Source organism: Lissotriton helveticus, chromosome 3_2, assembly GCF_964261635.1.
Source record: "Lissotriton helveticus chromosome 3_2, aLisHel1.1, whole genome shotgun sequence".
NCBI lineage: Eukaryota > Metazoa > Chordata > Amphibia > Caudata > Salamandridae > Lissotriton > Lissotriton helveticus.
The window spans coordinates 42,562,780-42,588,122 of NC_136062.1; the positions used below are offsets into that span (position 1 = coordinate 42,562,780).

Genomic DNA, 25,343 nt, shown 5'->3' on the forward strand with positions numbered 1-25,343 from the left:
ACACTATAGTCACCACTATTACCGCTTGACAAACTATTGGTAAAATGACGACAAAGTTCCCACTATATGCCCCGGTGCTTCCGATTGCACTTCACGCCTCACTTTCCGTTACACAAGATTCGGGTGCGATCCGTTCACTACAAGTGGTGGGTATCTGACACATGCAGCATCTTTTTTTATATAAGGGCAGTTTCTCACCTCTGAGGACCTTCACTACATCACCAACCAATCACTACTATTTACGTTCACTATTCATCGCCTGAAACTTGCGCTCAAAGCACACAATATAAATTTTTCCCTGAGGAGCCACCCGCCTCGCAATCTCTGCAGCTTCAATTAGTGGCACCCTCGAAGCGTAAACTGGTAACTAAACTATATATAGCGGTGCATACTGAGTTGGTTAAAGAGGGGGATGACAGTTTGGCTCGGTGGAATAGCACACTAGATCCTCCAAGGACTACGTCGGACTGGGAGCATATATGCACACTAACTGGGATACTGACCCCAAATGATAATCTCAGAATCATCCATTTCAAGTATATTCACCAGGTCTGCTACGGACTGGGAGCATATATGCACACTAACTGGGATACTGACCCCAAATGGTAATCTCAGAATCATCCATTTCAAGTATATTCACCAGGTCTGCTACACACAGCTTAGGCTCTATAAAATTGGCCTTCGTCACACATTTGATTGTAAAAGATGTAGCCAACCGGACGCAGACCTCTGGCATGGCAGTGCGCTCCTGTTGCAAAGTTCTGGGCAGAAGTAATGCATTGTTTACAGGTAATGTCGAATCAACAATTACAATGTGTACTTGCAGTCTGTTTATTGAGCTTTGTGCCTCAGGTAAAAGGTGCCTTGGAGAGGTGTGGCGCCGCGGCCAGGGTGACTGTCTCCGGAATCTGGGAATCACGTTCGATCCCCGGGGCCGGTGGCAGGTTAGCCTAGCACCATGTGACTCCGGGCAATAGCTTGCTTAATCTTCCCAACGGCCCCCTGCGCCTAGAGACCCTAACGGATTCTTCCTGCGGATTGCTTTGTTACTAGCAAAACGTTAAATAGCGTTGACTTGGGAGAGTTTCCTGGTTCCACGCACGGACCACTGGATAAAAAACATGGTCTATTGTAAGGAGACCCTCGCTGTATGCGGAAGAACTTCCATCTTCATCTAAGCCTAAAGACATCTGGGAATCATTACGGCATTATTTGCTAACAAACTCCTCCCGTGAACCCAACACCTGATGACTAGGAACCAGTCTAATGTAAAATATACGTCCTGTCCTGTGTATTGTAAACAACGGGTTATACCTTATCTTCTGTATGAAATAAAAATATTTTTTATTCTTTTTTAATCGATTTTCAAGATAAGGCACTTCGCAAAGCCGCACGTAGGGCGGTATACAATCACCAACAAAAAAACATAACAAACATCCGAATGTGATCTGTATCGTTATGCTTTAGATCTAACTGGATTTTCAACTGTATTCAAAGCATTTACAAACTTGTGACAAAGTAATTTTCATTCAGCTTGCTTGTATTGTTCAATATGCCTTGAAAAGTACCTTTTACACTTACCTGTGCCAGGCTTGCTTGGTTCTAGAAAATAAATATAACTAAATAATATTTTTATACAAACACATTTGTCTGAGCACAGTCTTTGAGTGTGTGACATATTTCTTGCCTGAGTGTGTACAATAAATGCTTAGCACTACCCTCTGATAAAGCCTTACTGGCCCGCCCACACTACCACAAATAGAGAGTAAGGTATTATCTACTTTTACATCTGCCTACCTTTGGGATTCCACTGGACTTTGTGCACACTATACCTTACTTTGTTTTAGTATATACAGAGCCAGCTTCCTATAGACGATGATCCTGAAAAGTTGCTCACAGATAAACGTTGCCGCAAGAAACAAGCTAGGCACTAAAACTTCTTTGCTTGGTAGATGGTCGTTGTTAAAAACGTAAAATATTTAGTGAAGGTACAGTTGTTCGTCAAAAGGTTCATCCTGCTACTCCATTTGATTTCTGATGAGCAGTTTGTGAGTATGAGGAATACAAGTTGGTTGTGAACCATTTGTTGAGTAAGTTGTTCCAGGTTGACAATGGATATGTGTGAGATGGTGCAGAGTCCGATTCATCAGCAAGCCAGTAATTAAAGGTGGAGACTGCTTTTTCCAGGGTGCTGAGCTTTTCTGGTAGTGCAAAGAATGTTTTAAGAGTCTTGAGTTCTGTCCGTAAAGTCAGGTTTATTCAGAGACTTGGTTAGGATTGGGACCGGGATTTCATGGTGGGTGCTTCTAAGAGTAGAGAGGTTTTTTTTGCTCCTCAATGGTCCTCTGGCTTGCTTAGATTGCATCCAAGGTGTGTTCAGAAGTGTGGGTGAATCCGATAATGGCATGACATTTCTCCAAAAAAGGTCTTTTATAAGGTCCGTAGCTGTACACAGCTACATGGATATGATGGAATTTATCAACTAGACTTGTGTTGATAGAGGTGGATCTGTGTACAATTTCTTTAAGCTCTGCCTTGTTATTTTGACATTTCCTGAGGCTGATCTTGTTTCCACAGCAAGTGCAACATGAAGGGCAAGTGATGCAACATCAGCAAGTCTCCATGATAAAAAGGCGGTCTGGATGCTTGTCCGTGAGGTGATTATTGATGCCAATTAAAAAAAATTTCCCCTTTGATATGGATCTGCTGTTGATGAGGATATAGGTCGAGGTGCAGACTTCAGTTGATGGGGAAGGAGGGCACAATGAATAAGATGTGGAAACAGAGTCTTAAAGAGGGGAAGAGGCAGTGCAGGGGGAAGAAGTGACATGTGAGGAACCCAAAGTGGGCTAGAGGGATGTTACCAAAATGTAGTTAGGCAAAGCTTTTTGCAGGATGTTTATTTCTTTCTTTATGCATTTCTCCAGCAACAGGTGACATGAACCTTTACTAGAAATGTTTAAAAGATGGTATTCATCGTGAGGTACAGGAGGCTTTCAATAAACAGCGGTTTTGTAACAAAGAGAGCAGCAAAACACCAGTAGACTACAACAATAAGCCAATTCTAAATAGAAGAGTGGCATGGAAAAAACTTTTACCGTATTCATTTTAGGGTGAGATAGAAGAGAGACTGGATACACATGTAGTGTTGGCTATGAGAAAGTGCGAGCCTCAGATGGAGATGTTGTGGTTGTATGAAGTTGCATTGTTCGGTGGACCATATATAAGAGGAAATTGAAAGAGGGATGGAGGAGCGGTTGTGCGAAACAAGTATGAAAATGGGAGAGGTGTAGCAGGATGAGGGTTTTACTGACTGAGACATTGACTGAGTCTAGCATAGGAAATGAGGAGGGAGCAAAAAAAGGAGTTTAAATGATATGGTGAAAGAGAAAAGGAGTTAGAGGGTGTTGGATGGATATAGGAGGACTTCAGGCATACTAACACTCCATTTAAGAAATGTTAATGGTACAATATGGCGGGATGGGTATTGCAGAGCTCTCTCCTGTAGTGCAGTATGAATACTGCTATGCTTTCCCGTTTTTCTCTGCCCTTTCTGGTGAGCCTCGACTTGACAGTTTGTTGTGCTGCAGCACGTGGATAGAAATGGGTCGTAACAGAAGTACTTCTTAAGTATTTTGTACTGAACAGCATTATGTTGTTGATGCTGTTTGTCAAGTAAGAAGACTACTCATTTTTTATAAATTTGCTTTTTATACACTCCTGACTCAATCTCATTTTCTGATTTGTCATTTTTAGGTCTCGACTAGCGTAGGCTGCGCATATGCGCAGTCTCGCTGATGAGATTTAATGAGATAGAGAGATATCACTAGCAAGATTAAGCCCTGCTCCTCTTCTCCATTGGCTGGCCTCCTAAATGGTGGCCAGCCATTGGAGAAGAGGTCCTAGTGACGTTCTCCTTTCTCGCTAAGCCCCATCCTTTCCAGACTGGGTTACTTGACTTACTGCTCAAGTAATAGGTTTCTTATCTTCTTTATGGGCTCAGATGGCCCCATAAAGAAGATAAGGATCCTTTTATGCAAGCAGGAAGTCCGGGCGCCCAGTCTGAAAAGGACGGGGCTTACAGACAAAAGGCTGTGTCATGGCGAGCGCTTGTTGTATTACATCCATTCCTCTGTGTGCGTTAAAATGGAAAATGGACCGCATTGAAAACCCTGCTTTTACGTGCTCCTTCGTCGGCCATTTCGGAATTATATCAATGTCAAGTAACTCTCTCAAAAACAACACTCCTACTTCTCATTCAAGACAAATGTTTTCAATATTCAGATCATTTCCACGTAGTTTTCTAGAAAAGTCAATCTTAACAGCTTACATCCCAACACGTTATTACTTTAAAAGCTTCATGTGAAACATTGTTACATCATTAAAAATATTAAACTGCTTGTCTAGTTTCTTGAAACAATACCACTTCAGGTATTGCAACACGTTGCTTTTCCTTGAACAGGTGCCCTTATCATATTAAACTTGACATCTCGCGTAAGCGCGGCCGAGCAGGGGCTCCATTGCGGGTTGTCATCCGTGTCCTTCTTCTGTTTCTGTGATGAGTGCTGTCTGCACAGCAGTCAGGCAGCGTGCAGGGCAGCCCTGCCTATGGTGCTATATCGAGGGTCCTTCGGTCTGGACCTGCTTGGTCTGAGAGGAGACAGCAATGGCAGATTACGATACTTATGATGACCGGGCCTACAGCAGCTTTGGAGGCGGTCGAGTGTGAGCTGGACTAGCAAGAATAACACCTGTGGTGCGGGAGGGAAAGGCAAGGCGTGGCTGGACGCGAGCAGAAAGTGGGCTGCCACTGGAAGGACTCCAGGGTGAAATCTGGTCTCATAGCCCCGGGAATTCAGATCAGCAGATCTTTCTGACCTTGCCCCTCATGTACCTTCAGGCAGCCGATATTACCCGCGATTAGTGTAGGCTTCCCCCTGACCTCAACGGCGCCGCCTCTATGGGCTCAGCCAGGTCCTCATAGTTTCTATCTGGACATTAGTAGATGCAGTGCTGAGGTGGTGTGTGTGTGTGTGTGGGGGGGGTGGGGGTGGCTGTGTGTGTGGCTCTGTGTGTGTGTCTGTGTGTGTGGCTCTGTGTGTGTGTGTGTGGGGGGGGCTCTGTGTGTGTGTGTGGCTCTCTGTGTGTGTGTGTGGCTCTCTGTGTGTGTGTGTGTGGCTCTGTGTGTGTGTGTGGCTCTGTATGTGTGGCTGTGTGTGTGTGTGTGTGGGGCTCTGTGTGTGTGGGGCTCTGTGTGTGTGTGTGGGGCTCTGTGTGTGTGTGTGGGGCTCTGTGTGTGTGTGGGGGGCTCTGTGTGTGTGGGGGGCTCTGTGTGTGTGGGGGGCTATGTGTGGGGGGATCTGTGTATGTGTGGGGGGATCTGTGTATGTGTGGGGGGGATCTGTGTGTGTGGGGGGATCTGTGTGTGTGGGGGGATCTGTGTGTGTGGGGGGATCTGTGTGTGTGGGGGGATCTGTGTGTGGGGGGGGCTCTGTGTGTGGTGTTCTGTGTGTGTATGTGGGGCTCTGTGTGGGGGGAGGCTCTGTGTGTGGGGAGGCTCTGTGTGTGTGGGGGGCTCTGTGTGGGGGGGGCTCTGTGTGTGTGTGGGGCTCTGTGTGTGTGGGGCTCTGTGTGTGTGGGGCTCTGTGTGTGTGGGGCTCTGTGTGTGTGGGGCTCTGTGTGTGTGGGGCTCTGTGTGTGGGGGGCTCTGTGTGTGGGGGGCTCTGTGTGTGGGGGGCTCTGTGTGTGGGGGGCTCTGTGTGTGGGGGGCTTTGTGTGTGTGTGGGGCTCTGTGTGTGTGTGTGGGGCTCTGTGTGTGTGTGGGGCTCTGTGTGTGTGTGGGGGGCTCTGTGTGTGTGTGGGGCTCTGTGTGTGTGTGTGGGGCTCTGTGTGTGTGTGTGGGGCTCTGTGTGTGTGGGGGGGGGGGCTCTGTGTGTGTGTGGGGGGGCTCTGTGTGTGTGTGGGGGGGCTCTGTGTGTGTGGGGGGGGCTCTGTGTGTGTGTGGGGCTCTGTGCGTGTGTGGGGCCCTGTGCGTGTGTGGGGCTCTGTGCGTGTGTGGGGCTCTGTGCGTGTGTGGGGCTCTGTGCGTGTGTGGGGCTCTGTGCGTGTGTGGGGCTCTGTGCGTGTGTGGGGCTCTGTGCGTGTGTGGGGCTCTGTGCGTGTGTGGGGCTCTGTGCGTGTGGGGGCTCTGTGCGTGTGTGGGGCTGTGTGCGTGTGGGGCTCTGTGTGTGTGTGGGGGGGGCTCTGTGTGTGGGGGGGCTCTGTGTGTGTGTGGGGCTCTGTGTGTGTGTGTGGGGCTCTGTGTGTGTGTGGGGGGCTCTGTGTGTGTGTGGGGGGCTCTGTGTGTGTGTGTGGGGCTCTGTGTGTGTGTGGGGCTCTGTGTGTGTGTGGGGCTCTGTGTGTGGGGGGGGCTCTGTGTGTGGGGGGGGCTCTGTGTGTGGGGGGGGCTCTGTGTGTGGGGGGGGCTCTGTGTGTGGGGGGGGCTCTGTGTGTGCGTGGGGCTCTGTGTGTGCGGGGGGCTCTGTGTGTGCGGGGGGCTCTGTGTGTGCGGGGGGCTCTGTGTGTGCGGGGGGCTCTGTGTGTGCGGGGGGCTCTGTGTGTGGGGGGGGCTCTGTGTGTGGGGGGGCTGTGTGTGTGGGGGGGGCTCTGTGTGTGTGGCTCTCTGTGTGTGTGTGTGTGGCTCTCTGTGTGTGTGTGGCTCTTTGTGTGTGTGTGGCTCTGTGTGTGTGTGTGTGGCTCTGTGTGTGTGTGTGGCTCTGTGTGTGTGTGTGGCTCTGTGTGTGTGTGTGGCTGTGTGTGTGTGGCTGTGTGTGTGGCTATGTGTGTGTGTGACTGTGTGTGTGTGACTATGTGTGTGGCTCTCTGTGTGTGTGGCTCTCTGTGTGTGTGGCTCTCTGTGTGTGGCTCTGTGTGTGTGGCTCTGTGTGTGTGTGTGTGGCTCTGTGTGTGTGTGTGTGTGTGGCTCTGTGTGTGTGTGTGGCTCTGTGTGTGTGTGTGGCTCTGTGTGTGTGTGTGGCTCTGTGTGTGTGTGGCTCTGTGTGTGTGTGGCTCTGTGTGTGGCTCTGTGTGTGGCTCTGTGTGTGTGTGGCTCTGTGTGTGTGTGTGTGGCTGTGTGTGTGTGTGTGGCTCTGTGTGTGTGTGGCTCTGTGTGTGTGGCTGTGTGTGTGTGTGTGGCTCTGTGTGTGTGTGGCTCTGTGTGTGTGTGGCTCTGTGTGTGTGGGGCTCTGTGTGTGTGGGGCTCTGTGTGTGTGGGGCTCTGTGTGTGTGTGTGGCTCTGTGTGTGTGGCTCTGTGTGTGTGTGTGGCTCTGTGTGTGTGTGTGTGTGGCTCTGTGTGTGTGTGTGGCTCTGTGTCTGTGTGGCTCTGTGTGTGTGTGTGTGTGTGGCTCTGTGTGTGTGTGTGTGGCTCTGTGTGTGTGTGTGTGGCTCTGTGTGTGTGTGTGTGGCTCTGTGTGTGTGTGTGTGGCTCTGTGTGTGTGTGTGTGGCTCTCTCTGTGTGTGTGTGTGGCTCTGTGTGTGTGTGTGTGCGGCTCTGTGTGTGTGTGGGGGGCTCTGTGTGTGTGGGTCTGTGTTTGTGTGTGGCATTTGCGAGAGATTAAGCTATTGGCATTGTAAATGACTGCCATTTATTTATCTGTTTTCAAAACCAACACATAAATGAAAATGTTGTCATTTACAATGCCATTGGCTCTAACTTTGGCAAAGGTGAGACTGTTGCATTGTAAATGCTTGTTAATCCTGTTTGTTCAGGTATAGAATCTTTCATTCCCCATACCTTTTCTTTTTGTTGGCTAACTTTATTAATTCTCATTCAATTGACAATTATATTTTTGAGTGTCATTTTTGACGATTTGCGTATGTTCTTTTTTTCATGAGTCGCAAAACTGCATACATTAATGTACTGATCTACAACAAGACTCCTGTAGTCCAAGTCAAACTGCTTTAAGACAGTACAGGTATCCTTGTCCCCTTCCAATCCATTCAGGTGATAGTACTTGAACATATAAAGAGGCATTCTGCGGGCACCTTTCCTTGTGTTGGGCAAAGTTATTTTATTCTCTTTGAGGAGTATGTATTGTTATGAGCAGCCAAAAAATGATGTTTAATGAACAACAAGTGTGCCAGGAAACCCGTTCATAGAAGTACCATGGCCTTCGAGGGTAGGGACAGAATGTAGTATTGTTTTGCTAAAACAAATCTGTGACAAACCGTCATTATTACAACAAACATTACGCTTTCTTATAAATCGTGTGTGTGAATAGTCTATCTTTTGTTACTGTTTAATTTAAATCCCAAAGGGCACTTCTCCAGGTTTGTCTTATGTGAAAACCTATTAATACTGACTTGCCCAAATGTGCGCTTGCATATGCTTGTTTTCATGTGTTACAACACCAATGTGCGTTTAGTTTTTGAGACATAGGTAGATTTTCGAAATTGCACAACTTTGATTGCTGTATCTTTAACATTTTCACATTTCACAGAATGAGGGCCCATTTACTTGAAAACATGCAAATACAACAATCGGTACCTGTGTTTTCTTGACTTTTGATGGGATGCTTATGGCCTGTGCAAAACCTGCCTTTTATTGTGGAATGTTTTCTTTGCAGGGAAACTATCCCGAAATGATGAACAGGTACAAACAACTGTTGACTTACATTAGAAGTGCAGTTACACGAAATTATTCTGAAAAGTCTATCAACTCTATTCTTGATTATATCTCCACATCAAAACAGGTTAGTGTAAATTTAATTTAATCCCTATAGACTGGCTTTACATTTTATGTTTACTTTTCATTGTGAGTTTTCGTGAAGTTGTGTGTGTGCATCCTGACTATGATTAAGAAATTATCCTATACTCCAACAAAGCATTTTTAGGTCTAGCCTACCAGACAGCAAAGCTGTCTACTTGTAGAAGACCTATTGTCAGCTTATTAAGAACTTAAATTGAACTTAAAGCCCACCCATTACTTGCAATTGGTTTACTTTATTGTCACTCATTTGCGTGGTTCTTGTTCAATAGCTTACATTGTCCATTTTGTTCAATAGCTTACATTGTCCATTTTGTGTTTGTCCAACTCCTGCAGCGTAACTTCTTTACTTGTGTCCTTCCACTGCTCACTTTTAGGGAACAACTTTTTTCGTTTTACGTAAGCAGTCCCCGAGAGTGCAAGTGTTTTCCACCTGCCCCTCCAGTGTGCCTCTCTCCCGACCAAATTTGTGTGTTCATTTCTCTCATCCGTGCGCCATGTTGCTTTCTCTCGTCTGTGTGCTTCTTTCACCCACACTCTCTTCGGCCCTGTGTTCTTCTCTTCGTATGTATCTCCGCTGCCCTCCTTGTTGTTCCTTCCCCTATTTACTTCTCCCCGATCCCCTACCATGACCTGCTCCTTCGTTTCGCTCCTCTCCTTCCTATTTTTTATTTATCTATTTTCTTGAGGAGACCTGTCCGCAAATTGCTGCCAGCCCTTCTCCCTTAAAAATAAAAGCACTTTTGCAGTTTATCATTTTCATGCATTTACCGATTCATCTCAGTAAATAAATGTTTTTTTTTTTAATGGCGCTCCCAATGTTATGCATGCATATGCAGATGTCACAAGACATGATGCAGCACCCTCGGCTGCATAATCCCACTCTCCTTTTGCTCATGCTGTAAAACCGATGCTGAACAGCATGAACAAAAGGCATTAGCAGTCAATAGTTCTCAAAGGTGAGACCCTATTGGCTTATCTAATGCTGTTTAAAATATAGGACTGTGGGAATTAAAATGTTCCTTTCTTTAAAACACTATTAATACTAAAGAAGGTCTAGGAACTGTTGATGTTCAACTACTCACCAAGGCCAACGTTCCTGTGCACTAATACAAGGCACTTTAAAAAGGTGTGTATCCACTTAAGTGCTCAGGTCGAGATAGCCTTGCCCTAAGCGCAGCCAGCTCCAGTTGCGCTTTTGATAATTCCATCTCGGTCTCAAGCACTCGCGGGGTTAAGTGTCTTGCATTTGTTGATTTCTCTAATAGAGTGTGATTGGAAGTGTGGAGTGTAGTGTACATTTGTATTTTGTGAAGAACGTTTTCGAACTTAATATTTGTCTGAGAGCAATACAATATAACCACATGAGCAGCATTCCAAATATATAAGAACACGTTTTGCACGGATTCTTAAAAGAATACATTTAAAAATAGGAAGTGTACCTTGATAGAAAGCAAATATACTATTCATATTTGAAAGTGTTAACTAAATCCATAATTATTAATTACTACAAATTCCATACCGTATTATATACAATGTGTTTGTTAGTCATGTTGATTATGAAGGGTTTAGGATTTTATATAATGTTTGATTGTTGCGTTCTATAATATTATCACAGAGATTTGTTGTATTTTCTTTGCTTTGAAGATTAACCATGCACTTTGGTTTGTTCACTTTGACGTTATTAATTGGTATGCATTTGCTGTTTTATAATTATAGAATTCTGATTTTTTATATCAGATGGACTTACTACAGGAATTCTATGAAACAACACTGGAAGCTCTAAAAGATGCTAAGAACGATAGGTTATGGTTTAAGACGAACACAAAGGTAAAGCTAGCTTGATTGCTTTTTTATAAAGTTGGATTATTCTAAAAATGTTTCTTAAAAGCCTTGCAATCTCTACCAAAAAGAAAAACAGATTAATCCAGAAAGCGAGTTTTGTTGCATTGGATGTCCCAGCATTCCTGCACACAGACTAGCATTACATCCCTTTTTTGTCATCGAAATGGTTTCTTTACTCTCTTAGCTCTTAGGTTTTAATTGTGTTCATGTTCTAAAGTAGACTGTAAAAGTGTAAGCATTACTTTGATCTTCACTTATACCTTTTTATAGAGTTTGGCATGGTTTCTTTCCTTCTTTCATTTGCATGCACAATGTTCCTGTGAGCGGACTATCAACCACACATTTGATGGCCGTCTTCTATCTGCTTGTGTAAACACCTGTCATTCAGTGTGCAGAACGTTGAACAACTTTGTATATGATGGTTTGAGACTGAAATCTGAGTTTCACCTGAACTGAGCTTGTAAAGGTTGTTTGCCCTGGAACCTGCATGTTTATTAGTAGCCTTATGTTAATGGATCTCAAATACCTAAGTGATGTAAAGATTAAAAATAAAATATTTGGGTTTCATCTTGCTTACATTTGAACTCTTTGTGTATTGGTGTTAGGATCTTAATCTCTGTATCATTGGTTGGTGACAAATTGCTTTCACCATTGTCTGCCCGTAGAACCTTATACATGCTCTAATTGTCATGACTCCCTGTTAATCTTTGATCATAGATAATGTTTTCACAGATATAACTTGAATATTGCGCTCAATCATGAGCTTTATTCCCCAGTAGCACTTTATCTGTAGCTGCCTTGATTAAACATCCCAGAAAATATATGTTCAAATAAGTGAAGGTTTATGGAAGATTTTCTTAATATTACATGATATATTGGATGAAGACCTAATAGAAATACATCTTTTCAGTTCTTACAGGAAGAATGTTCGTGTTAGATACGTGTCAGTCGCATAGTATTCAGGAACATGTTCTTCAACATCGTTACCTGTGGTCTTGCCATGTGTTCTCCTTGTTGCACATTTATGTAGAGATATGTTGATGCACTCTGTGGCATTGGTGGGGCAATGCACCACACTGCGTTGTAGAATCTCTGGAACTGGATGTGGTGTTCCATGGTCCACAGGGAGACCATGCATAGTCTTTTAGTTTGGACTAATGATATCAGTGTTGTGTTGGAGTTTGTTGATCATTCTCTTTGAGGGTCATAGGTTTGAAGTGTTGCGGGTATAAATACGTGACAATTCGTGTGATAAAATTACATTTTTTTGGTTCTAAATTAGAGATTCATATCATTCTTTTGCTAGCTCATTTTTGTGTTGGTGGATTTTGTAGTGTGCTCATTTTTGGGCAGTCCGAGGCATGCAACTGTTAGTCCAAAGTATTGTACTTTATGGATAGGATGTGGAGGAGCCTGGTGGACGTTATTTAGCCTTTTGTGAAGGGCTAAATGGCCAAGAAGGTGTCTTCAGTTGTGCTCTCCGCTGACATTCAGTCCATCTCCTTGATAGTGACGCAGAGCAAAATGATACAAGGGGGAAAGAGCGATGTTCGCATAGGTTTTTGCTTTCTGTTATGTAGATTTGTGTGTCATCCACATATACTACTTTTTTAAATTTGTTGATAAGATTGACCAGAGATTTGCGGTAGATATTAAATAGTTGGCATGGAATGAGCAGTGCCTTCTTTGAGTTAGGTTTTTCTAACTTTCTTAAAGTTGAATCTGATTCTTCTCTCTGACCAAAGGACTGTTTAGTATAAGATCGAGGAATATATGGCACACCATATTCCTGGCGATACATTTTACATGTTTTTCTTGGTTTTAATTACCCTTGCTGCCAATCTGGTTTTGCATTTCATTGTATCATGATATACAGGTGCATACCATACTCCAACATCACCAGAGTTATGGTATGCACCCGTATTTCATGATGGCTTCTGTCTAGGCGTCAAAGAGTAGGATCAATATTTGACATAGTTTCTGATTTCCGTAGAGACTCATGTATGTATAGTTAAGAGAGAACGGAAAGAGGTGCTGTTGTCAGTGATCACATGGATTGTGAATCGCTTTAAATATTGGCTACGGTTTGTCTTATGTGGAAAAAGTCACCTATTGTTTTGCGAAAATAGGTGGTTGAGGCATGTGGGCTGTAGATACACAGGCTTTGCATACTCCTACCATCTAGTGATTGGTCCGGATGTTTGCAAGTTATTTTTCTTCTGAGACGTCTTTCCAGTCACGAGGTATGGTGACTCCTCCTTTCGGTGATAGTGCGCATGGGCTCCAACTCCATTGTTTGATTGTTTTTTCCCGCCATCCGGTTTGGACGTGTATTGTTGTGCTCCGGTTTGAAACCAGGCTTCCGGTTCCCCTTAGTGCGCAATCCACTCTACCCTCGAAGGTATTGTTTCGTACATGTTTCCCACTTCTCCGCGTATTGTTTTGGTAAACGAAATCTCAATTTCTGATTGAAAAACTTTGTGGGCCGCTTTTGGGCCTAACCACTTCGGTCCAGCTCTTAATCGATGGAACAGACTCTGTTCAAATTCTGTCCTCTGTGCCATGCAAAGTATCTGTGCACCAATTCACACTAGGTGTGTAACTTGTAATTGTCTCTGGAGCACAATGAAGAAGACTGCAACGCTTGCAGATCGCTTTGGTCGAAGAAAACCCTTTTTCAGATCGTCGGGCTCGTTGTCGAGAAATGCAGCATCAGAATATCGAGTAAATGACGGATATCTACGATGAGGAGTTAGAGCAAGAAAAAATTGATTCATCAGCAGCGAAGGAGCAAGAGGACTACTCCGAGTCGGAGCTCGAGATAGACCTCAATGTCTAAGAAGTTCTGCAGAGACAGGGTGACTGACGTGAGTACTGAAGACCCCTCGCCCCATCAACCCACACCCAAAAAACCTAAGGCTTCGGCACCACTTCCACCTTCTGGCCAAGGTCAGCACAGAGACAATGTTTCCAACGACCCGCATTTCAGCTCGGCACCGAAATTCTCTGTCAAGCCTTCCGGCTCAGGACTGAGTAGATCCAGATCCTCTTCGGAACGGAAGCCCTCCGGTTTGAAGCCCAAATCTCTATCGGAGCAAAACCCTCCATGCCGAAAAGAAAACGCCTTTGGAGCCAAAACCTTCCACATCCAAAGGTCATTCCATCTCTGCACCGAAACTGCCGCTGCTGAAACCGAAAGATTTTAGACATTGTCCCTCCCAAATTGGATCCCAAACAAAAGAGACATCATATTAACCCAGATAAGGACATTTTCACATCAAACCGCCTCCTAAACACAAGCTTCCTGTTGATGACACTCATTACAAGATTCCTTTAACGAAGAAGAATGTTGGTACCAGTCCTTCTCATCCACCACCATCATCACCTCCACTTCCACCCTCTTCTCCAACTTTAGATCCTTTGCACATCACACCTCGGGATTCTCCACAATCTCAGCCTGACAGGGACGATATTGATGACGGGGAACATTCATTTACCAGTAGAACAATGGAAGGATTACACAATTGACCTTCCATTAGACAAAGAACCAGACCTTTACCTTGCCAAGCCATCTCCTCCTGATGACAATCTATCTTATCAAGAACTCTGTCCCCTAGCCGCAGAATACCATGGGGTGGTATTACACAAAGAATCCTTGGAGGAGGATTTTGGATCCACACACAGGTTGAGCCAAACACTCCCTATTCTTAAAGGTATGATAAGACATGCTGATAAATTTTTTAAAGGATCTGTTAATGCACTCACCTTGACTCCTAGAGTCGATAAAAATATAAACCTTCCCCAACAGATCCTGTATTTATTAAGGGACAGTTACCACTAGATTCCCTGGTAGTGTCCAATTCTCATAAGCAAACTAATTCCCAAACCTCTGGGGATGCTCCTTCTCCAGATAAAGAACCCAAGCTAATAGACCCTTCTGGCAAACGCAAAGCTGCTCAAGCTGCCAATCACGGGCGCATTGCAAACATGCAAGGCATTTTAGCCAGATATGACAGGGCGCACTGGGTTGAAATGGAGAAATTGCTCCAAAATCTTCCAAATGAGCATACAGCAAAAGCGCAAGGCTTGGTACAGGAAGGAAAGCTAATTTCCAATTTTTCAATAAGGTGTGCTCTAGATGCTGCAGACACCCCAGCTAGAGAGGTCAACACTAGTGCCTAATCCACAAGCGGGTGCTTTTTAAAATGCTCCTAATTACCTACAGGGCCTTCAATGGAAACGGACCCAGCTACATTCAGAGTATGTTCCAACACTACACCCCCTTCGCAATGTCTGAGATCCCAAAATGCCAACCTCCTCACCATCCCCAAATTCAGACTTAAAACTAGAGGAGGAAAAGCTCTGGCAGTCTTGGGCTCCAAAGCCTGGAACATACTCCCACCACCCCTCCGTCAAATCACCACAGAAACAGCTTTCAGAAAGGCCCTCAAAACCTGGATTTACACCCTATCTGACTCACAATGTAAAAACTTAATCTAAACCTACCAACCTATCTCACTACATGAACAAGGCCTCCGGTTTGTTCCTCTCTAAAGCGCCAAGATGCCCCCTGGAGTGTAGTCCGTGCTATACAAGAACCCTTTACGTTACATACATTACTCAGAAGGCATGCTTGGTTAAGGATTTCCGGGTTTAAGCCTATAGTCCAGCAATTTATTTTAAATACCCCCTTTGACAAAGAACCTCTTTTTGGTCCTGAGGTAGATCAGGCGCTTGAGAAAATGATAAGGCACTGAAGTGGCAAAGTCCATGGGAGTGCTCCAGTCTCCTTCAAACAGAGGCTCCTTTCGTCGTTACTTTTATCGGGGAGGGTCCAAAACCACACCCTCAGACCAGAATGCTTCCTCTTGCAAAGGTAACAACCAGTCCTTTTCCTCAAGGCTTTTATAGAGGAGGGTATAGAGGTAACCACTCCAAACGCATGGGTAGGGGCAGTACACCCTGTAACTCCCCTTCCCCTAATAAGCAGTGACTTCCCCATGCTTCCCTCCGACTATTCCACACCTGTTGGGGGAAAGACTTGAACAGTTTCTCACCATTTGGCAATCTATAACAATCGACAAATGGGTGATTGGAATTATCCAACATTGTTATTGCCTGGAGCTTACTGCCAATCCTCTAAACATTCCACCTCGCTCTCACAAATTGTCGCCAGACCACTTTCCGTTGCTCGAACAAGAAGTGCAATCTCTTTTACTAAAGGGATACATAGAACCAAATCCACTACAGTACCAAGGTTCATGGGTGTACTCTCTACTTTCTGATCCCCACAAACGATGGCTCCTTAAAATCTATTCTAGATCTCAGAGAGTTAAACCAATACATACTTTCGGAGCACTTTCACATGGTAACCCTTCAACAAGTGCTTCCACTTTTACAGCAGGGCGGTTTTAGATCTACTCTAGAGTTTAGACGCATGTTTTCACATTCCAATTCATCCAGCTCATTGCAAATGCCTTAGATTTGTGATAGCAGGCAAACATTACCATTTCAAAGAAGTACAGTTCGGATTGACAACTGCTTCCAGAGTATTTACCAAATGTCTGGCAGTAGTCGCTGCTCACCTCAGAAGACAACACATGCACTTCTTCCCCTACCTAGACAACTGGCTCATCAAAGCCAGCACTTACCAAAACTGTCTACTACACATTCATACTACAGTAGACCTACTTCATCAATTGGGCTTTATGGTTAATGCACAGAAATTTCACCTGCATCCTTCACAGATGCGGTCTTATTTGGGGCCACTCTCAAAGCTCTAGCATCGCCCAATGTAGCCAGAATTCACAATATTCAGTCTATGATACTACAGTTTCAACCCAATAAACATTATCAGCCAGAGTATTCATGCAACTGCTGGGAATGATGGCATCTTGCATCACAATTGTACCCCATGCAAGAATTCACATGCATCACCTATAAGAGTGCTTAGCACGTCAGTGGAATCAGTTGCATGGTCAATTAACTTATCTAGTGTTGGTAGACTGCCGCACCCATCGCTCTCTGCAGTGGTGGAACCCACAACATTTATCAAAACCCTATTCCACAGATCGTGCTACCAGCAGACTCATCCCTAACTGGTTGGGGGTGCCCATCTCTAAGATTACACAATCCAGTGCCTGTGGAGCGGCATTCACAGAAGTCTCCACATCAACTACCTGGAACTTCTAGCAGTGTTTCTAGCACTCCAAGCTTTTCAAACTCACCTCATAGGCAAAGTTGTCCTAGTCGGCACGGACAATATGACAACAATGTACTCAGTACAAAAACTGGGGGAGGGGGACACTCTCCAACTGACACGCCTCTCTCAAGCCATTTGGAATTTGGCAACCCATCACTGGATTTATCTTCTGACAGAACACCTTCCAGTAGTAAACAATCTATTTACCGACCTCCTAAGCGGAAATACAGCAAATTCACGAGTGGGAACTTCATCCCCAAGTTCTCCTTCCATACTTCCAACAATGGGGATTCCCACAAATAGACTTGTTCGCCACAGTTAACAATGCAAAATGCCCAAACTTCGCCTCCAGGTACTCACACCCACTCTCCAAAGAGAATGCCCTATGGATTATCTAGTCAGGGATATTTGCCTACGCTTTCCAGCCTCCCCTGCTCATTCCGTTTCTGTTTCGGAAGCTCAGGCAAACATCCCTCACACTGATTCTAGAAGCTCACACATGGGCCCGTTAACCATGGTACACCACCTTGTTGGTGCCGTCAGTAGTTCCACATCAAAAGCTGCATCTCACCTCCAGGCTCCTCACTCGGCACCTTGGAGAAATCAGGCATCCAAAATCCCAAAGAAGTAAACCTAGCAATCTGGCTCTTGAAGTAATAGAGTTTGGTTATTTAAATCTACCACCAGACTGTATGACTATGCTAAAGGAAGCAAGAAAGCCTTTCTACAAGAGCGTGTTATGCAGCAAAGTGGAAAAGAATTGTTGTCTATTGTAATAATAACAAAATAAATCCTCTAGTTGCTTCTGTACAAAACATTATCTGTTACATGTTGCACCTACAGGTAAGCGGACTGGCTTATACATCTGTTTGTTTCCATCTTGCAGCGGTAGCTGCGTATTAGCAGAACAGACAGCATTTAGCCCTATTCAAAGTTCCATCAATCACAGCCTTCATGGAAGGCTTGAAAAGGGTAATACCACCAAGAATTCCCTCTACAACAGTGTGGAACCTTAACATTGTCCTTACAAGGCTTATGGGTCTAACTTTTGAACCTTTTCATAATTGTCCTTTACAGTTTCTTTCATGGAAGGATGCTTTCCTCATTGCAATCACTTAATTCAGGAGATTTAAGGAGCTACAGGCATTTACCTTATAAGAACCCTTCTTTCAGCTCCACAAAGACAGGGTAGTTCTTTGCACCAATCCCAAATTCCTTCCCTTAGTAGTTTCTGCTTTTCATATTAACCAATCAGTTGAGTTACCTGTGTGTTTTTTTTTCTCAACCTGATTCAGTAGCAGAACGAGCTCTTCACACGCTTGATGCTAGAAGAGCCAAATTGTACTTCATAGAAAGGACCAAGATTTACGCAAAACAAAACCACTCTTTGTTGCATTTACTCCACCTCACAAAGGCAATCCCATCTCTAAATCTGCCATTTCGAAATCGATTGTTAAATGCTTTCAAACAGGCTATGTGAAAGCGGAAAGAACTTTATCTATACCCCTAAGCGCATTTCACTCACAAAATACGGGCTACTATTGCTTTGTTAGGTAACACTCTAGCTGACATGTAAGGCAACAACACAAATATTTACCAAGCACTATTGGGTAGATGTATGTGTATCTACAGCACACATGCCTCGAACCGATTCATGTTACTTACCCAGTAAGCATCTGTTCTTGGCATCTAGAGCTGTAGTTTCACATGCGCCCACCGATTTCCCCGGAAACCTATATTGTTGTAGTTCTAACTATTTACATTCATATGCATGGACATCTATGTTCTACACTCAGTTACTCAATTTTCACCCTCTTGAGGGAAAACCATCTAACAATGGAATCGATGCCCATGCTTACCATCACCGAAAGGATGAGTCACCTTACCTCGTGACTGGAAAGACTTCTTCGAAGAAAAACAACTTGCAAACATCTGGACCCAACACCAGATGGCAGGAGTATGCAAAGCATGTGAAGCTACGGCCCTACATGCCAAGAACAGATACTTACTGGATAAGTAACATAATCCTTATATATTTGTGTATAATCAGAACATCTTAGAAGTGGTCTCATACAGAGATGAAATGTTCCGGGAAGCTGTTATTAACAAGGAGTACACTGCTGATTGTTGATGCGAAGATCGTATGTAAGTGTTGAACAGAGTACAGACTGAACGGTGATCTCTGGGTTTGATATTAAGGACAAGATGGATTTGTATTACATGTTACATATGACAACATCAGGTTACCCTTTAATAAACTAAGATTAGAGCAACGGGGGCCCTAAGAAATTGTGGATCACAATAGACGTTGAGAAATCATTAGATGAATTAAATTGAAGCCACTTGACCTTGACTCTTAAGAGAATGAGTTCCAGATTAGTTTTTGTCACATTATGAAGCCTGTGTGAACAAATTCAAATATTTTCATTTTATTTTTTAGCTTGGTAAATTATATTTAGAACGGGAAGAATATGGAAAATTGCAGAAGATTTTACGCCAGTTACATCAGTCATGCCAGGTACAGTGTTAACATTTCAATACAAATATTCAGTTTTATTTAAAGAAATTCAAATACGCTGTTGTTGAAAATGTGCAGTTTTTGACAATTGAGAATTTTTAACCAGATCTGTGTAGTTTTTACAATTTTGTAGTATCTAAAAAAAGACTTCAGGGTTTCCCACATGGCAGTGATGCAGAATAGTTTATGATGAAACGTTGCCCTTCCAAAGCTTCATTGATTGTTCCAAGGGTCATGGTCCAGAATCCATAACTGAGTTCATGGAATGTGGTTTTGAGTAATCATTGCAGCTATATTATAACATTGTTGCAATAAAGAAGAAATATCAAGGCAGAATTGTTTCTTTCTAAAGTGTTCTATTAATGACCTCTGTACAGGTGTGTATGTGTACACGTGTGTGTACACGTGTGTGTGTGTGTGCGCGCGCGACGTGTGCCTGTACAGTAATCAAAATCATCCTTCAGAATTAACACAAACCATCAACAGAGGGCAGCACATTACAACGGAAATACTATTTTTGATGCTATTTGCAATCTAGTGGTGAATAAAAATCGACTCTCGCTGCGGGCGATCACTGTTCTCAGCGGTGCATATTGCAAACCTCTCTCGCAGTAAGAAATGGATCCGTATTCATTTTTGGAAGAGGATCACTGTTTAGATCCCGTCCCCTTTGGAGGGTGTTGTTATTGATATGATTAATTCATGTTGGCGTGTGTGTGCGGCAAATTATGTGTCGAGAAATATTTGGTGGGCAACCTATAAATCCCCCTCTTCTGTGTGATACAGATCTACTTTAAGTGTAGATAACTGTGTGCATCCTAGGAGCATATTTATATTTCCTTTTCAGGACTGACTATCAGTCTTCTTGGTGTGGTGGCTGTTAATCAGTGTGGGATTTCTATTTCAGTGCCCATAAGCCTTGAGAGTGTTTTTGCTTTCATTACCATTATCCCAGCACTTGGGAATATTATCTCAGGAGCAGCCAAGTTTTGACTTCCATTCTGAATTTCAGGTATTTCTTCATATTCTGTATTCTGGTAGCGAGTACTAGAGTCAAGCCAGCTGGAATGCAAAGGCAGATCCATCAACAGAGGTCTTTTTGTAGGATGGTACAGTGGAGCTAATCTTAAGTGTAGCTTCTTGTTTTGGGAATGTCACTTGAGCTTTAGTTGTAAGTGCAGTGGGCCTTTTTCTAAGTTACTCTGTGAATGGTGCAGTGTACCCTGATCATAGATCAGCTAGATATGGGAAGCTGGTATAGACCTTGCAAGTTTGGCTTCATGTGCCCGCTTGCATATAGGCAAAGTAATAGGATCATAGCAATGTTCTGAATACGTTGACATTTTATTGTTACAAAGCTGAAAGCACCAAGATAAAGACTATTCGCATATTCGAGCTTAGCAGTAACAAGAGTAAAAATAGCTTGTAGATTTTTTAATCGTATTGGAGTTATAGGGGGATATTCCGCAGTGTTCCCATTATATGGAAAGTGTTTCATTAATTTGACAATCATTGAGTCTTTAGGAGTAAGTAAGTACACTTTAGTTTCATCAGTTAATAAAAACTCTTGACATGTAAATTCAAACAAATCGACGTTTTTTTTATTATAAAAAGAACACAATAAATATAATAACTAAGGCAAGAACACAATATAATAAATAAGGGCAGCCCTAGAGAAAGTAAACGTCAGGCAATTATGCAAATAGTGTAAATTTAAAAGGAGTAATCCCACATAAGTTAAAAACTGGTTAAAAGTGCGGCTGTGTGAATTAAAAGCAGCGCAAGTATGAGTGTACAACTTTGTCGGAGAGTCTCATTAAGTCATGAATTCCCAAGGAGCTAGGATAGCTTTAGGTTAGTATGAATGTCCATTCCCAGGCTAGCAGCCTGGCTCCGAAAGCTAAAGTGGGATTTTTTATTCTCTGTTTATCACTGGACCTTGCCATGCGCACTTTCTGATCTGTTAATTTTTTGTTATAATTTATTTTAAAATTTCGCAAAGCTGTAATTTAGTATTGGGTCATCAGGTTGTAAGCAGGATATGATTGCCTGCCTGCATGTGCGGATCTCCCTATTTTATAGTATGTTTTAAGGAGGCGACTGCTATCGGAGGCCAACTCTGAACAAATGCATGTAAGAGGAAAGCTTTTCCGTGCTTGAGCCACACAAACCACACTCTGTATTACCTGTGTGCTGCCATGCTTGTCTTTCCGCTAGCCTAGTGTAGGAGGACAGCCCAGTCGGCACTACTACAACTTTAGTTTTAGAGGGAACGGGTATGTACAAGCCCGATATTTTTCCTGCTTTAGCTGAAGAGAACTGTTAATCACCATCCAGGCATGAGATCTTTTTGCAAGTTCATCTTTATCCTTTAGTATGGAGAGCTTGGCCATCGCAGAGTTAACTGTGTTTTTTAAAAACATCATACGTAACTGGCAGCACATATAAATTTCCAAGTTGTAAGTTTGCTAGAGATTGGGCTAAATACTCTTTGAATCTGTTGATGTTAATCAATCAATCAATCAATAAGTGCATTTGTAGAGCGCTCTATTCACCCGCGAGGGTCTCAAGGTGCTAAGGGGGGGGGGGGGGGGGGAGAGGGGAAATGCCGCTACTGCTCGAACACTCAGGTCTTGAGAAGTCTTCTGAAGGTCAGCAGGACCTGGGTCTGTCGCAGGTGGATGGGGAGGGTGTTCCATGTCTTGGCTGCGAGGTGGGAGAAAGATCTGCTGCCGGTGGTCGTTCGGTGGATGCGTGGAACGAGGGCGCGGTCAGCGTTGCGAAGTTAGCGGCTCGGGGTGTAGAAGGTGAGTGGTTTGTTGAGGTATGCTGGTCCGGTGTTGTGTAGTGTTTTGTGAGCGTGGGCAAGGAGTTTGAATGTGATCCTCTTGTAGACGGGAAGCCAGTGCAGGTCTCCCAGGTGGGCAGTGATGTGGCCTGGGACGTCGAGGATGAGTCGTGCGGAGGAGTTCTGTATGCGTTGAAGTATTTTCTGAAGTTTGGCCGTGGTTCCCGCGTAGAGGGCGTTGCCGTAGTCCAGCCTGCTGCTGACGAGGGCCTGGGTGACCGTCCTTCTGGGTCCGGTGGGGATCCATCTGTAGATCTTGCGAAGCATGCAGATGGTGATGAAGCAGGAGGAGGAGATGGCGTTGACTTGCTGGGTCATTGAAAGTGATGAGTCTACGATGAAACCCAGGTTGCTTGCGTGGTCGGTGGGTGCTGGTGCAGCTCCCAGCGTGGCCGGCCATCAGTAGTCCCAGGCGGATGGGGTGGAACTGAGGATGAGGACCTCAGTCTTGTCTGAGTTCAGTTTCAAGCAACTGTTCTTCATCCATTCGGCGACAGCCCTCATCCCTTCCTGGAGGTTGGTTCTGGCGGATCAGCTGGGTGTCGTCGGCGTATGAGACGAGGTTATGTGATCGGATGATGTTGGAGAGCTGTGCCATGTAGACGTTGAAGACGGTTGGGCTGAGGGAGGATCCTTGGGGTTCGCCGCAGGTGATTTTGATGGCTTCAGATTGGAATTGGGGGAGACGGACTCTCTGGGTTTTGCTGGTGAGGAAGGACTTACTAGTGACTTACGGAGGTGCTAAAACCTTGGTCAACTGTAGATCAGTTGCCTTGATTTGGGGAAAGGACACTGGCACTGGGGACATGGTTAGCAGGAACCCAATGCAGTCAAAGTTGCATCAAATACCAGGCAAAAAGTGGGGGGTACTACTGCAACAAAAACCGAATTTCCCACAAGGACATCCATCACCTTTGTTTTGTTTCGGTTAATAATGAGGTAGTTTTGCGTTATGTGCAGTTGAAGTGTGTTTATTAGCCTCTGCAGGCCTACTTTGGTTTGATTGCACAGGGCCACGTCCCATATAGTAAACAGTTTAACACAAATGTTCTGAGGCGGGAAGCATGGCTGTTATTTGCGTCAAGGGCTGGGGAAAGGTCTGCCATAAAAAGATTGAAAAGATATGGTGCCAACACACAACCCTGCTTTAAATGTTGAAGTCTGTAGATGTTTTTTGACAAAAGAGAGCCGTTCCCTACTTTGATCCGTACCAAGTTTGACTGTAGGGTGACTCAATGACTCTAAGCAGGAGTAGCGGGATGTTACTCGCCCCTGAGCTTCTTCCAAAGCTTGACTCTGTTTATACAGTCAAAAGCTGACATATAGTCGACAAACCAGAGGTAGGCCATACAATGCTGCTTTTCCATTTGATCAAATAGAATTGACAGAGCCAAAATACTTATTTAATTATTGTACTGCAAAATCTCCTAAAGCCAGTTTGAGTTATTGGAATTATCTGTTTTGATTCTTACCCCTGTAATACGAGACCTGCTAAGTATTTAGCTTTTTTATCTAGTGATGTGAAAATACAATAGTTCTCTGGTAGGGTTTTTCTCCCCCTTTGGAGAAGGGGGAGAAGTGTGGCTCAATGGCTAGAGCGGCAGACCCTGATGCAGAGGTCTAGCACGGGACCAGGGTTCAATTCCTGCCTCGGCGGGTCTTGGGCTTAATTTCCTTGGGCATGATAATTCTCGCCTCGGTGCCTATTCTAATCATGGGTCCCACTCTGCAACTCTGGGCAATAGCTTGCTTAATCTCCACAACGGCCCCAACAACGCTAGGATGCCTGGCTTCACCTTGGGGGTGCCCAAGAGTGGGTACTTCACAGAGAAAAGCCAGGAAGGGTTCCACAGCGGTATGCGTACAAGCGCCGAGATACCCTCATGGGTCGATTAGTGCGCTAAACAAGTACTACTACATTTACATTTTCATTTATAGACTGGAGGGATGACTGTGCCTCTCCACGAGTCGGGTGTGTCTGCAGTGGAGATTGCATTGCATTAAAAAATAGCCAATATTCCTGCCCAGTACTGTGGGTCAAGTTTATAAATGGCCTGGGTTTTCCGTTGGGCCTGGGGGCACAGTCTCTCCTTTCTTTTGCAATTACCCTTGCAATTTCTTGTTCAGGCGTTTCTACTTCTGAGTTGGAGGCTATGTAAAAGACTGTACATAGAAAGATTTAGTTTTGTAGTAAATTGACTCCGTGTTGGGACGGGGGAGGGTTGACTGCGAGCCCATGTGGACATTGCAGTCTTTGGCTGGAGTGATGGTTTGGAGCTGTGCCGCTTGGATCAGTGCCATAACCGCTGCTAACCCTCTACTGGGAATGGCTAAGCACCCTAGCTGCAGCAGTGTGCGGTATGCCTCTTGATGTGTTTGAGTTGGCAGATATTGAGCTACTGAGTAGTGTTTTTAGAGAAAAGCCACCCAGCTCTTTTACCTGATTGGGATATTACTTGAGGACTGTTGTCAATTTAAATTATTCACAGTGGGCCAGAAATTCCCAAAATGTGGTTGCTTGCTATTACTGTACAATTTTGCCCAAAAGTTGTCCTTTTTCTTTTTTTCTGTCAACCCAGATAGACTTCCTGTTTTATTTTTAGCAGCTCTTAAGATATCTAGGTTGTGTCTTCTTTTGCCATGAACCCTTCGAGCAACCCTCCGGTCCTGATTTTGCTTCTTTTTGGCCAGGTGGCAGGCTAGTGATCTTATTTAGAATTTTTGGCTATTTCCTGAGGGCGCCCCGTTTGTGTTTCAATTGCTGCTATCCAGTAGCTCAATAAAAAATTTATGCAATGTTCTTATCTCATTTAAGCTTAGCCTTTCACACCCTTTTCTTACGGCCTCAGCACTTTCGGCAATCTTCATTCTAGATGTTTCTGACATCTCATTTATTTATAATTGATATTGAATTGTGTACCGAAAGTTGTAGTTCTGCTCTCATCAACCTCTCTTCCCCGATGTAAGACCAGTGTTTGTGGAAGATTATAGCTCGTTGAGCATTTCACAATTCGAGTAAAAGATGTGAAGGTATAGTCAATAACCGACTCAGACCGTGGGCCAAAATAAGTAAGGTTTGCCGGGTAGTCGTCGGGTAGTCTGCCATTAAGTGCCCTCATTGTTGCGGGGATTCTGTGTGTGCACATGTTGGACCCGGCCTCATGGCGTGGTCCTACCCCTCCCGCA

At 44.3% G+C, this 25,343-nt stretch overlaps 1 protein-coding gene across 2 annotated transcripts in view; it reads left to right on the forward strand.

Annotated features, from left to right (window-relative positions):
• COPS2 (COP9 signalosome subunit 2) overlaps positions 1–25,343 on the forward strand; it is a 441,002-nt gene that overhangs the window by 164,471 nt on the left and 251,188 nt on the right. Inside the window, exons 4-6 of one of the 2 annotated variants that reach the window (XM_078684793.1) lie at positions 8,605–8,730; positions 10,464–10,574; positions 19,232–19,309. In XM_078684793.1, coding sequence (XP_078540919.1) covers positions 8,605–8,730; positions 10,464–10,574; positions 19,232–19,309 — 315 coding nt within the window. The remainder of the gene's footprint in view (positions 1–8,604; positions 8,731–10,463; positions 10,575–19,231; positions 19,310–25,343) is intronic. The other variant, XM_078684794.1, reaches the window with a different exon arrangement.